Source organism: Acomys russatus, chromosome X (genome assembly GCF_903995435.1).
Source record: "Acomys russatus chromosome X, mAcoRus1.1, whole genome shotgun sequence".
Classification (NCBI taxonomy): domain Eukaryota; kingdom Metazoa; phylum Chordata; class Mammalia; order Rodentia; family Muridae; genus Acomys; species Acomys russatus.
Genome location: NC_067169.1, coordinates 56547625 through 56561098, shown reverse-complemented (window position 1 = coordinate 56561098; position 13474 = coordinate 56547625). Strand labels below are relative to the sequence as shown.

General features: G+C 39.9%; 1 protein-coding gene across 3 annotated transcripts in view; it reads right to left on the bottom strand.

Moving 5' to 3' along the window:
• Positions 1-1748: 1748 nt before the first annotated feature.
• The window catches only part of Atp7a (ATPase copper transporting alpha), a 113148-nt gene continuing 101422 nt past the window's right edge, over positions 1749-13474 (bottom strand). For all 3 annotated transcript variants that reach the window (XM_051142368.1, XM_051142370.1, XM_051142369.1), the window contains exons 19-23: positions 9670-9812; positions 6443-6646; positions 5811-5928; positions 4183-4285; positions 1749-2813 (exon numbers count right to left, since the gene is read on the bottom strand). In XM_051142368.1, the coding sequence (XP_050998325.1) occupies positions 2537-2813; positions 4183-4285; positions 5811-5928; positions 6443-6646; positions 9670-9812 (845 nt within the window). In that variant the 3' untranslated portion in view covers positions 1749-2536. The remainder of the gene's footprint in view (positions 2814-4182; positions 4286-5810; positions 5929-6442; positions 6647-9669; positions 9813-13474) is intronic.

Here is a 13474-nt window from a genome sequence, read left to right as displayed (position 1 = left end):
TGAAAAATCCTCTACTAAAGCTTTTTGATTTTAAGCTGTATACAGAAAAGATATGCACACTCACATTTTTTGAAACATCTTACCTCTAGTGCTATTTCAAGCATTCTGTATATCCCAATGAAGAATAATTTTTAAAGAAAAAATTAAAGCATAATACAAAATTATTTGTTCATAAGGCATCAAATTTAATTTCTTAAAATGTTGATACTAAAGTAGGAAATGCAACATTTCTAGTTCACATCTGACAACTATACTTTTAAAACTACAACAGTAAATATTCTAGTTGTGTTTCAGTCTTTAAATTCAAAAGGCATCTTTGGATATTTAAGCTAAAGGTGCCCCCTAGGTGAATCCGCAGTAGCACTGGACAACAAAGTGTCCATGGTGCCTTCTGACAGAGAGAATGGTTGCTGAGTGACTTTAGAAGAGTGGCAAAGAACGAATGAGAACCAAAACCAGATGCAGCTAGAAAAGAGTTTTCATTCTTATGGTCTCTCTAGCGTGCGCGCACACCTAGAAGCATGCATGCTCTTACAAAGCCCATTCCCAGAAGTAAGTCAATACTTAAAGCTAGCAGCCAACTGAGAGCAATGCGCTTGACTCTCTCTACACGAGCCCCTCTCCTAGGAACATAGTTTCTCTCAAACTGAAATTCTATTCTCACTGTTCTATAATGATGTGGAGGCAAGAGGAGGACTCAATAGCACATGCACAACAGAAGGAGTAACTGGCTGAGGGCTGGGGGACTTCTATTCTCAATTTGGATCCAGAGCAAGAAAAAAAACCCTATTATACACCTCTAATATTAGTTGTTCCTTCTAGAAGTCAAGTTATGACGGCCTGCTAGAATTAAGAAACAAATGGTCAAACTCAAACTCGCAAGATGGCATAGGTATTGGTTTAAAATGGAGCTTAACATACAAACCCATTCATACTTTATTAAAACAGACTTGCCTTTCTAGATTAATAGCACCTTCATCAAAACTTTCACCTCTCTAAGATAGCTGAGATACAAGTTAGGTCTTTTCCAAATCTGGAAAAACAGTGTTGAAGAATGTAAACATTTTTTGGGTGTGGGATGTGAAGGAGTAAGAGAGAAAGGGGGGGGGTGTGGAATGGAAAAACCCCATTCTACATTTCACTTTATACTCTGCTAATATAAAAATGACTTTTATATTTCAATATTGACTTAAAAGGAGAAAATAACATTTTCAGAGCATAAATCATATATGTTAGGCACTGTGCTATTGGCTTAAAGTATGACATGCAAATAAAAGATTAAAAGTTTGTTTAAAATGTTTTGAACAAAAGAAAAATATATTTGACTACAAGATATAAACAAGGGATATTCTGATTTCTCTATTATATTTTGCTATGTTTCTCATAAAAGCAGTTTTGTGTGATAAGACTATTTTAAAGTCAATTTGATAAGTTATCTAAAGCATAAGAGGTAACTAAAATTTTACTAAATTATAATACACCAGCCAAGTGATTGTATTCCAAAAGATGAATTTAGTTAGTCCAGGTATGTTTATATGGCATATATATGTTAAAATATTAGTGTTAATCTTTGAAGACCTTTCCAGTGACAGAGGGTCAAATGTTAAGTTTCTAGGCTGGGACTGATGGACAGACCGCACTATGAATGAAGCTAAATTCAGCAGCAGAGAACGGAAAGCTAGCACGGGGCTGGGGAAGCTGCAGGAGGAACGAGAGAATGTTGACAGCTGTGGGAGAAGCAGAAAGACAGAGAACTCTGCAGAGCTTCCAGTCCTCTGAGCCACAGGATATAATAAGAAAAGCAAGACTTCAGAAGAGCTGTCAGTTACAAAAGTGTTTTAAGACAGAGTCTTAGTGTACATAGCTCAGGCTGGCTTTGATCTTTTAATCTTCCTGCCACACTCCACGTGATTGTTTTCAGTTCCTTTTAGTCAAGGTAAAATCCACCTAAACTTGGCTCACTTGAAAGAAGGTGACAAAAGCCATCCTAGAGGCTCTTAGGAACTGAAGGACAAGGACCCAGGCATTATGAGGTGAAAGCAAGCCTACAATAAATAAGGCACATCTATTTTTGAACAGTTGCAACTGTTCCCCTTCTAAACTAGATGCTTTGTACAGTGCTTTGAAAGCCGTTGTTCCCCAATGGGGCAAGGATATAGGCTCAAGAGAATCCTCAAGGTCGTGCTCTCAAATCTTCACATTTTAAAATCATCCTGTCTTTGGGCACTGTTTTTTGGTCAAAAAATGATCTGTCATATTAGCAACAAGTTAGCAACTTCTAACTATAGAGCTTGTTCTAAATTTGCTGCTCTACCCTCTGTATCCCTAATAAAACAAAACCTGCTAGGAATTCGTTGGGTAATGCTAGGTTCAGATCTCCTGCCCTGAGAAAGATATTTTTGCCATTAACAAACGGATCTAAGATAGAATCTTGAACATAAGAGCATGAGACTGACATGAGATCCTTCCATGACAGTGTTAATGTTGGGTCAGTGCACATGAACTTCAACTAGCAGCATCCCCTGAGGCCTTCCTTTTACAGTGTGGTGTCGTCATCTTCCCGGAAGTCTCCCACCAGAAGTGAGTGCTTGTCAGGTTCGCTGGTAACAACACTGTTGAGGGAGCGCTTGTCAGAGAGTAGTGAGTTTATGGAGGCTCTGCTGTAATTGACAATCCGGTCCAGCAAACCCAGTCTTGGGGAATTTCTGGAGGCATCATCTATTCCAACGTGAACGCTGATTTCTGAAGGACTCCTCTGTCCTGTGTGGCCCCGGGAACGCATCTCATAGTTGTCATAAGTTGGTTTCCTGTAACTGGATGTAAGTTTGAAGCAATCAAATGTTAACTAGATGCTTGTGTAGACAAACAAGAGGAGATTTGTTGAGTATGAGATGTGCAAAGGTGGCTCCAAAGCCCACTTCTAAAACCTAATATATGACACCGGACCCCATTTTGGGCTTATGTCTACAATACACACACTACAGAAAATGTAACTACTTAGCTTTTCCTTTTGTTTTAAGACAGGGTCTTTACTATGTAGCTTAGGCTGGACTATTTGGCTCTCTCGCCCCATCCTCTGAGTGGATTACAAGTGTCTTTTTTTTCAATTTGGAAGCTGTAATCTGTACTTCCTGTTTACACAGGTAATTAGTTTTCCTCCGTCTCAAGTCTCTGATGGTGTTGAAGACCAGATAGTTTAGTTTTACAATTAAGCTTAGTTGTTTAGGGGTTAAGATGCTTTTAGGTCTAGATAGATGCTTTAAGTTGATAAAGATGAGGTATGACAGATATTGAGTTACATTCAGAATTTTAGACTCGCCAAGAAAATGCTTTCTTCAATGTTGCCAAATATAAATAGCCAAAACACTATGAATGTAACCTTAATACAATTCCTGATTGTTTCATGGTTCTTCTTGCTGTATATAGTTTATTTTATATGTGTATAATAATATAAAATATATATATATATATAAAATAAAAAATAAGCCAGGCGTGGTGGCACAACCTTTAATCCCAGCACTCGGGAGGCAGAGGCAGGCAGATCACTGTGAGTTCGAGGCCAGCCTGGTCTACAAAGTGAGTCCCGGACAGCCAAGGCTACACAGAGAAACCCTGTCTCAAAAAACCAAAAATAAATAAATAAATAAGTAAAATTATTTTTTAAAAAACAAGTGTGTACCACCACACACAGCTTGCTGCTATTTATCAATTACTACCTAATAATTTCTAAGAATTGTTTAGACATCTGGGAAGTTGGCTCAGTGGATAAAGTGATTCTATATACAAAGGAGAACCCAAGATAGGATCCCCAGCACCCACATGAAAGCTGAGTGTAGTGGCCTCCACCTGTCCTGCTGCTGCTAGGGAGGTAAAGCAGGAGGAGCCTGGGGGCTTGTTTTCCAGTTTAGCTGAACTGCTGAACCCCAGGTTCAGTTAGAGACTCTGTCTCAAAATATAAAGAAAATAGAAGACACCGGATGTTGACCTCTGACCTCTATGCCAAGTGTATACATGTACGTACCTATGTGTACATGTGCGTGCATGCACCCACACACGCACCCACACACAACAATTATTTTGGCATAACACACCAATACATCAATATAAGAATCAAACCTACTAACAAAATCTGGATGTTAGAAAGCATATGAAATACCAATATGAGCAAGTCATCACACTTACAGTTTGAGGAAGAGGGAAGAAAGTACTACAGAAACAGATGAAGCAGCCATTGCTGCGGATCCCATCCAGGGTTGCAGAACCAAACCAATTGGCAGAAAAACTCCTAGAGACAAGCTTGAATTAGAGTAGGCAGTACTAAATGAATTATCAACACATTTCTAACATATGCACAACTTCTTATTTCTTCAGGATTTTATCCCTTGATTCTGGAAATTTGTGTTGGTGTCAATTTTTCCTTGTAAGAGTACTGTATAATATTCTTATTTTTATTTTCAAGACAGGGTTTCTCTGTGTAGCCTTGGCTGTCCTGGACTCACTTTGTAGACCAGGGTGGCCTCGAACTCACAGCAATTCACCTGCCTCTACCTCCCAAGTGCTGGGATTAAAGGCATAATAAATATTCTTGTGCATATGGCCTGTAGTCATGTTTAAGAGCTTCCTAGGGTGCATGCCAGGGGAGAGACAGGTGCGTCCTGATAACTGTAGGTAGGTATTCTTTATTTCTCTAGCATACCGGAGGTCATGCTCTACTAATTCACACACACTTGCTTTTTCTGATCTTTCTTTTTCTGAGACAGGGTCTCACTATGGAGCCTTATCTGGCCTCAAACTCACAGAGGACTGTATTAAGTGCTGGGATTGAACTAGGCATTCAGTACCATACTTGGCCAACTTTAGTTTACATTTCAAACCACCGAGAATGAGGAGAAAGAGGTAACTACTTGTCACTGTTTCCTCGTTTTCATTAGGTCTCTCAGAATTTTATTTCTTGTCATTATTAATACCTCGAAAATATCTAAATTTAGGAGAGTCACTTTAAGCATTTGTGCTTTGTCTTTTGTTTGTTTGTCTACTTGGTTTTTTGAGACAGGGTTTCTCTGTGTAGCCTTGGCTGTCCTGGACTCACTTTGTAAACCAGGCTGGCCTTGAACTCACAGTGATCCACCTGCCTCTGCCTCCCAGGCATGTGGCACTACACCTGGCTAATTGTGTTGCTGTTTATTGTTCATATTTCTCTAATCACTCTGTCACTTGATCTCTTAGTATAAAAGAATACCTGCTGACTACAATAGAATATTATATGAAATTCAAAACTACATGGCAAGACCAAACTGAATGCAGAGTCAAAATAACTGGAAGGAAGTTTAAAATGGTAACAGTGGTTGTATTTAGGTAGTAAAATTATAGGTAAATTCCTTTTATTCAGCAAAAATAAGTAAGTAAATGAACTATATAGATGGAGAGTGACATAAAGCAAGGTAACAAAATAGCACTTGGTTTAGGTGATCAATACAGAGTTTATTTTTAAGAGATTTATTTTAATTTTAATTATGTGTGTGTGTATTCCTGTATGTAGGCACAGGTTTTTCTGTACAATTTTTCAATATTTACTTAGGTGTGAAAATTTTCAAATTATAACATGGGAGGGAAAAATTTAAAGTATCAAAACATCTATAAATTCTTAGGCTATAATGAACTTTGTTGAACGTTACTGGTTTTAGCATTGCCTCTCATCACAGCAGCAGGGTATATGTCAAAACTAAACATAGTAAGTCTAATTTGTTCTATATGCTAGGTGTCTAATGACTTTAGCCACAAAAGTCAAAACTGTTTGAAAAGTCACATACCAGCAGCGATGGGAATTCCAACCAGATTATAAATTAGAGCAAAGACAAAATTGATTCGAATCCTCTTGACTGTCTTCCTTGACAAGTCGATACTTGCCACAACATCCAGAAGGTCATTCTGAGAGAGAGATTGGTGATACTGGTGAGACTCTAACTCCACTGTGTACATCGGGGATTACATATGTGAATTAAACACAAATTTCAGACATTGCTAAGCCTTGAGTCAAGGTTGAAAGAAAAGTATTTAGAAACTTTTTTTGAGGGCTCTGAAAATGCTTTCAAGGTTGTGGGCCAGTATAAAGACTGAATATTTAAATAATATCAGTGAATATTGTAGCAGATAGTTACATTATTGTTAAATCTTATTTTCACATCAGAGGCTTGTAATTAACATTTGTATTGCTGGCCCGAGAAAGTCAGTGAGGAAGTAGTGAAAATATCCATACTGCCACACAGTCTTCATAGCTAGGAACATAGGACTTAAGGAGGGACCGCTCCAAAGTATGTTTATAGCACTACCACTAACCACGGCAGGCAATCTCTCACTCCTCCCATCTCAGACCACAGGACCTACTCTTAGTGTATAAGTGCTGCCTGCTAACCGAATGCACCACTGGAGCCCCAGGACTTACCCTTATTAAAACCACATCAGCTGCTTCAATGGCTACATCTGTGCCCGTGCCAATGGCAATTCCAACATTTGCCATAGCCAGAGCTGGAGAATCATTGATTCCGTCTCCTACCATTGCCACACGTTTGCCCTCCTCTTGAAGCTGTTTCACCTTAGCAACTTTATGGGAAGGTAGTACTTCAGCAAACACCTTAGTAATGCCAACCTATGTGAAGAAAATCAGCTCAATTTCAGAAAGTAATACTGAGCACTGCAAATAAGGCTGAGCTCAGAACAAGGAGCCATCTTTTTTTCTTTTTCTTTTTTTTAATGTTTTTTCCTTTCCTTTCCTTCCTTTCTTCCTTTCTTTCCTTCTTTCTTTCTTTCTTTCTTTTTTTGGTTTATCAAGACAGGGTCTCTCTGCAGTCCTGGCTATCTTGGACTCGCTTTTGTAGGCCAGGTTGGCCTCAAACTCACAGTGATCCACCTCCCTCTGCCTCCTAAGTACTAGGATTAAAGGCCTGCACACCACGCCTGGCTAGGAGTCATCATTTTTAATCAGCCACATGTTTACATTTGAAAAGACTGAAAATATCCAGTGATCATTCTTTTTTATATTTTTAAATAACGCATTTACTTTTTATGTGCTAAGTGGTTTTGGTTGCATGTAAATCTGTGTGAGGGCATCAGATCCCCTTGAAGTGGAGTACAAAAGGTTGTGAGCTGCCAACTTGAATACTTGGAATTGAACCCAGGTCCTCTGTAAAAGCAGCCAGTGCTCTTAACCACTGAGCCATCTCTCCAGCCCTGACATTTTTATTTTTAAAAGTTATTTATTTTTATCTTATGAATGTTTTGCCTGTGCATACATAAGCACACTGTACATGTGTCTGGTGCTCACAGAGGCAGAACAGGGTGCTTGATGCCCTGCAACTGGATTTAAAGATGGTTGTGAGCCAGTATGTGGGTGTTGGGAACCAAACCTGTATCCTCTGCAAGAGCAGCTAGTTCTTTACTGGCTGAGCCATATTTCTACCCAGTGAGCAACCTTCCTCACTGTTTGTATGTACAAAATGAAACTGTCTACAGGAAGACAGCATCCATCAAAATGTGCACATCATCTGCTATGGAAAAATAAACTTTACCTATATTCTACACAGACTCTTTCATATCCAAATATGTCAAGGACATTTATCATTGCCTGTTTACAGAAATGAAATTTTCAATCCCAGCACTTGAGAGGGAGAGGCAGGTGAATCGCAGTGGTCCAGCCTGGTCTACAAAGTGGGTCCAAAGCAGCCAGGGCTAACACAGAGAAACCCTGTCTTGAGAAAACAAAACAAAATAAAAAAGAAATGAAAAACTCAAAACTACATAAATGTCTACCACTAGGGGGATGGTAACATAAATTATGATCCATCCATTTGATAGAATTCCATGCAGCAGTTTAGAACAAATGGAATAATTTTATATGCTAAGATATGAACAAATGTCAGGCACAATGGTGTATGCCTGTAATCCCAGCACTTGGGGAGGCAGAGGCAGGTGGATCTCTGTGAGTTTGAGGCCAGCCTGATCTACAAAGTAAGTCTAGGACAGCCAGGACTACAAAGAGAAACCCTGTCTTGAAAAATAAGCAAAACAAAAAAGATAAGAATAAAGATATATTGTTTTGCATGCACACACACACCCTACATACATACACACTAGGAGAAAAGGCACTCTAAGTTTTTAAATTGAAAAATGTTGCCAGGTGTGGTGGTGCATGCCTGTAATCCCAGCACTCAGGGAGGCAGAGGCAGGTAGATTGCTGTGAGTTCGAGGCCAGCCTGGTCTACAGAGTGAGGAGTCCAGGACAGCCAAGGCTACACAGAGAAACCCTGTCTGAGAAACCAAAAAGTAAGTAAGTAAGTAAATAGAAAGAAAGAAAGAAAGAAAGAAAGAAAGAAAGAAAGAAAGAAAGAAAGAAAGAAAGACGCTGGAGATGAAACAAATGTAGGTTAGGAAAAATGGTATGTCAAAGAAGAGTCTCACTTGGCATCCAGAATGGATCAGAGAGGAGCCAGCAGGTAGCTGCTGCCATGTTTACAGCAAGAGATATCGAAGGTCTGGCTGTTGCATGATTTTTTGTTTGTTTGTTTTGTTTTTTGACACAAAGTTTCTCGGTGTAGCCTTAGCTATCCTGGACTCTGTAGACCAGGCTGGCCTCAAAATCACAGAGATCCATCTGCCTCTGCCTCCTGAGTGCTGGGATTAAAGGCATGCGCCACCATGGCTGGCCTGTTGCAGGATATTTGATCATACAGTGAATCCCAAGACTGTGTTTACAGGAAAAACCTGTTTCTAATTGTGGTATGGCTCAGCTCTAGGACACCCTTTAATCTAAGAGCTCTCTGCTTGAATATTGTAAACAGGAACAAATAAAGTCAACCATAGGTCAAGAGGTGGAGCAGGCAACCAGTTGATAGGAAGTGAACATAGGAAAAAAACAGAGAGAGTGGCTGGAGAGATGGCTCAGAGGTTAAGAGCACTGGCTGTTCTTCCAAAGGTCCTAAGCTCAATTCCCAGCAACCACATGGTGGCTCATAACCATCTATAATGTGATCTGATGCCCTCTTCTGGCCTGCAGGTATACATGCAGGCAGAGCACTGTATACATAATTATAAATAAATAAATCTTTTTTAAAAAAAACAGAGAGAGTAAGAGAAAGGCAGGATGGATAGAGAGACACACAGGAAGTAGAAGGGAAGGGCCTTGAGTTTGAGGAGTTTTTAAGACAGTGTGGAGAAGGAGAAGGGGCTTTTTCCTTCTGGAATACCTGCTGAGTAGGAAGGTCACATGGGTGCTTTCTCTGCCTCTCTGAGCTAGCAGGCTTTCACCCCAGGATCTGGTTCCTCAGACTTTATTGATAAAATGGAATGTTTCAGATTTTGTTAAAACAAACAAACAAACTGGCAGCACTGCTGAAAACTATGTGCATCATTTCAAAGGAAGCATCAACAGAAACCAGAGAGCAGCGATGTCACTCAAACATCCCACAACCCTTTCACGTACATCAGTAACATACAAGTACCTTCTACTATACCATGCTGATTGGATTTAAGCAGTTAGGGATGTCTACTTGATGATAATGCAAATAATAAGTAATGTGACTTTCTTAGCACTTAAATGGAAGGAAAAAATTGTATATTTACAGTGAGATGTTAGCAGTGTGTCCGACCCAATAAATAAGTAAACCAGTTAATTACCTGAGAAGCAATGGATCGGGCTGTTTTACTGTTGTCTCCAGTCATCAGAACCACTTCTAAGCCCATTGACTTCAGAATGTGGACAGCAAGCTCTGCCTCAGGCTTCACAGTGTCAGCGATGGCTATCAAGCCACACAGCTCATCTAATATAGGGGCAGCAGAAAACAGCTGGATTGTGGTGAACAAGGAATAGTACAGTAGAATAACATTTCAGAAAGAAATGAATTTTGTCAAGTCACTGAGGGCTGGTTTAACTCGAAACATTCTGATCTCACGTGCAAACTTTATATCACATGCAGTGTGATAAGCTTCCGTATTTGGTTGTGGAAAATTCAGAGTAAAGTAGGGATATTTAATGAAAGTAGTAGTAAGAAAATATTCTTCTGTTTGAAAAACAAAACTAAAGGTGGCACACCCCTTTAATCCCAGCGCTTGGGAGGCAGAGGCAGGAGCGCTGTGAGTTCAAGGCCAGCCTGGACTACAAAGCGAGTCCAGGATAGCCAAGGCTACACAGAGAAACCCTGTCTCGAAACAAACAAACAAACAAAAATTAAAGAAGAAAAGAAAAACAAAACTAAGAGGGCGGGGAGATGACTCAGTGGATGTTATACAAGCATGAGGACTCAAGTCCAAATTTTGTAACCTAATACTGGGCAGTAGGAGCAAGACAGGATCATTTTGGCTTGCTGGCTATCAGTCTACTTCCAGGTCATTGAGGGACCCTGCCTTAAGCGAATAAGGTAGAGAGTGATAGGGTAACATACCTACTGTTCTCTGGCTATCATGTGCATGTATATGTACATATTTTATACACCCGCACTGCAATGGAGTAAATTGTTATTCTCTGCTTTTTCTTGTACCTAAAATTATGAAGTCACTACCTTCATACTTAGCAAAGATTATAAATGTTGAGTAAATAATCTCAGTACTAGAAATTTATCCTATCAAGTAGGAAGCATGTAAACTATTATGTATGCTTATTGTAGTATTATGATAAAATATCAAGAGTCGTTGAGGGCCAGCAGGATGTCTCACTGGGTTCGAGGGGTTGCCTTGACAACCTGAGTTTGATCCTCAAGATCCAAATGTTGAATGCAGAGAACTGATTCCCACAAGTTGTCCTTTGACCTCTACCTGTGCACTGTGGAACACATGTGCCCTCATATAGACAGACAGATACACACACACAAACATACAAGCGAAGAGAGAATAAATTTCCAAAAACATGGGGATGATTATATAGCATGTAGATTAAAATAACATTCTAGAATTATGGGGTGTAGTCCTATATACAATCCTGCATTTGGTCACCAAAACTGCAGAAATAAATATATAATACAACTATATGGCAACAATGGAAATATTTCAAGTAAAATAAACCACAATAAAATAGTATGTGTACAAAGAACCTTAGTTTTGTATGTGTAAAACTACAGTTTGAACTTAGGCCCCAGAGCTTGATTTGTTTTTTGAGATCTATCTCAGTATGTAGTCCCACATACTCTCAAACCCAGTCTTCCTGCCCAAACCTCCCAAGATGCTCATAACCACAGCTAAATTTTTTTCTTTTTTTTCTCCCAGCACTAGCTATGAAACCCAGAGCCTTAAGCATGCTAGGCAAGTACTTTATTGCTAAGCTACATCTCCAAAAGGATTTTTTTCAAGATAGGGTTTCTGAAAGGGTTCTATTTTTTTTTAGATTTATTTTGTATGTATGTTTGTGTGTAGTCTGTATGTAAGTATGCACACATTTATGCCAATGCCTACAGACACCAGAAGAGGTGGAGAGATCATCTTCTGGAGCTAAGATTACAGGTAGCTGTGAACCACCCAACATGGGTGCTAGGAACTAAACTCTGGTCCTATGTAAGAACAGCATATACTCAGCCTTGGCTGTCCTGGACTCACTCTGTAGACCAGGCTGGCCTCGAACTCAGGGATCTGCCTGCCTCTGCCTCCAAAGTGCTGGGAGTACAGGCATGTGCCACCATGCCCTGCACAATATTTGAAATTATTCAATTTTACTGACCTAAATTTTACATATAAAAAGTACATATTAGTGCCAGGTGTGGTGGCGTACGCCTTTAATCCCAGCACTCAGGAGGCAGAGGCAGGTGGATTTCTGTGAGTTTGAGGCCAGCCTGGTCTACAAAGTGAGTCCAGGACAACCAAGGCTACACAGAGAAACCCTGACTCAAAAAACAAAAACAAAAAAGAAGAAAAGGAAGGTAGAGACAGGAGACTCAGGAGTTCCAGGTCTTTCTCACTGCATAGTGAGTTTGAGGCCATCTTGGGATACACGAGGCTTCATCTCAAAAAACAAGAGATGGGAGATGGGAGACGGTTCAGAGGTAAAATGCTTGTCACAAAAACATGAGGACCAGAGTTTAGATGTGTAGAACCCAGGTGAAAAGCTGGATTGATTTAGCTGTCTGCCTGTAATCTCAGCACTGCAGAGGTAGAGACAATGGCTGACTGGGAAAATTTGGCTGGCTAGACACTTGGGGAAACTAGAGTTCAAATTTAAAACACCTTGCCTCAATATATAAGGTTAGGATCCATTAAGGAAGATACTCAACATAAGGCCTACATATACACCTGCACCCACATACATGTGAACACACACAAACATGCATGTACACCACAGAGACATAAATGCAAGAAAGTAAAAATAGTAATATATATTTATCAACATACCAGGAATGGAATACATGAAATTAAAACTTATGCTATTTCTCTTTCTCTCTCTCTCTCTCTCTCTCTCTCTCTCTCTCTCTCTCTCTCTCTCTCTCTCTCTCTCTCTCTCTCTTTTCTTTTTGAGACAGGGTTTCTCTGTTTAAATCCTTGACTGGCACTCTCTTTGAAGACCAGGCTGGCCTCAAACTCACAGAGATCTACCTGCCTCTGCCTCCAAGTGCTGGGATTAAAGGCGTGTGCCACCATGCCCTGCCCATTTAATCTTTTTTAAATCCATGATTAACTTTCAGTCAAGGGAAGAAAATAACAGAAGTGAAGAGATGCAAGAAAACTTTTTTTGAGACATGGTATCACTATGTAGCTTTGGTTGGCATAGAACTTGCTACATAGACCAGGCTGGCCTTGAATTCAGAGATCTGCCTAACTCTGCTTCTCAAGTGCTGGGATTAAAAGATGTGCAGCACTATTAGGCTTGGCTGCAAAGTTCTTTTTTAAAGTTTAAAATTTTTTCCTTTTGTGGTGTTGGGAATTAAACTTAGGGCTCAACCTGAGGTTGTTTTGCTTCCCCCACCTGAATTTAGTGTTTTGGTTTTTGTTTTGTCTTTTTTAGACAGGGTCTCATGTGGCACAGGTTAGCTCCCCACACCCTGCGTTTAGTGTTTTATTTTTGTTTTGTCTTTTTTAGACAGGGTCTCATGTGGCACAGGTTAGCTCTGAACTCACTACAGAGCCTAGTCTTCAACTATTGCTTCTACCTCCTAAATGCTGGGGTTACAGGCATGTACCACTATGCCTGGCTGACTTGTTTTCTGAGATAGGGTCTTCCTGTGTCATTGTTAAAGTCACAATTCTCCTACCTCAGGCTCCCAAGTGCAAACAGCTGGTGAGAAAAGCCTGAATTATTATTATTTTTTTATTTACTTAATTTATTCTGATTACATCTAAATTGTTATCCCCTTACTTGTCTCCTCCCATTCCTCCCTTCTTCCCTCTTTCACCCTATTCCCCTCCCCTAGGACTGTAACAGAAGGGGACCTCCTCCCCCACCATATGGTCACAGCCTATCAGGTCTCATCCTCCTAGCCTGAAAAGCCTGAATTATTAACAA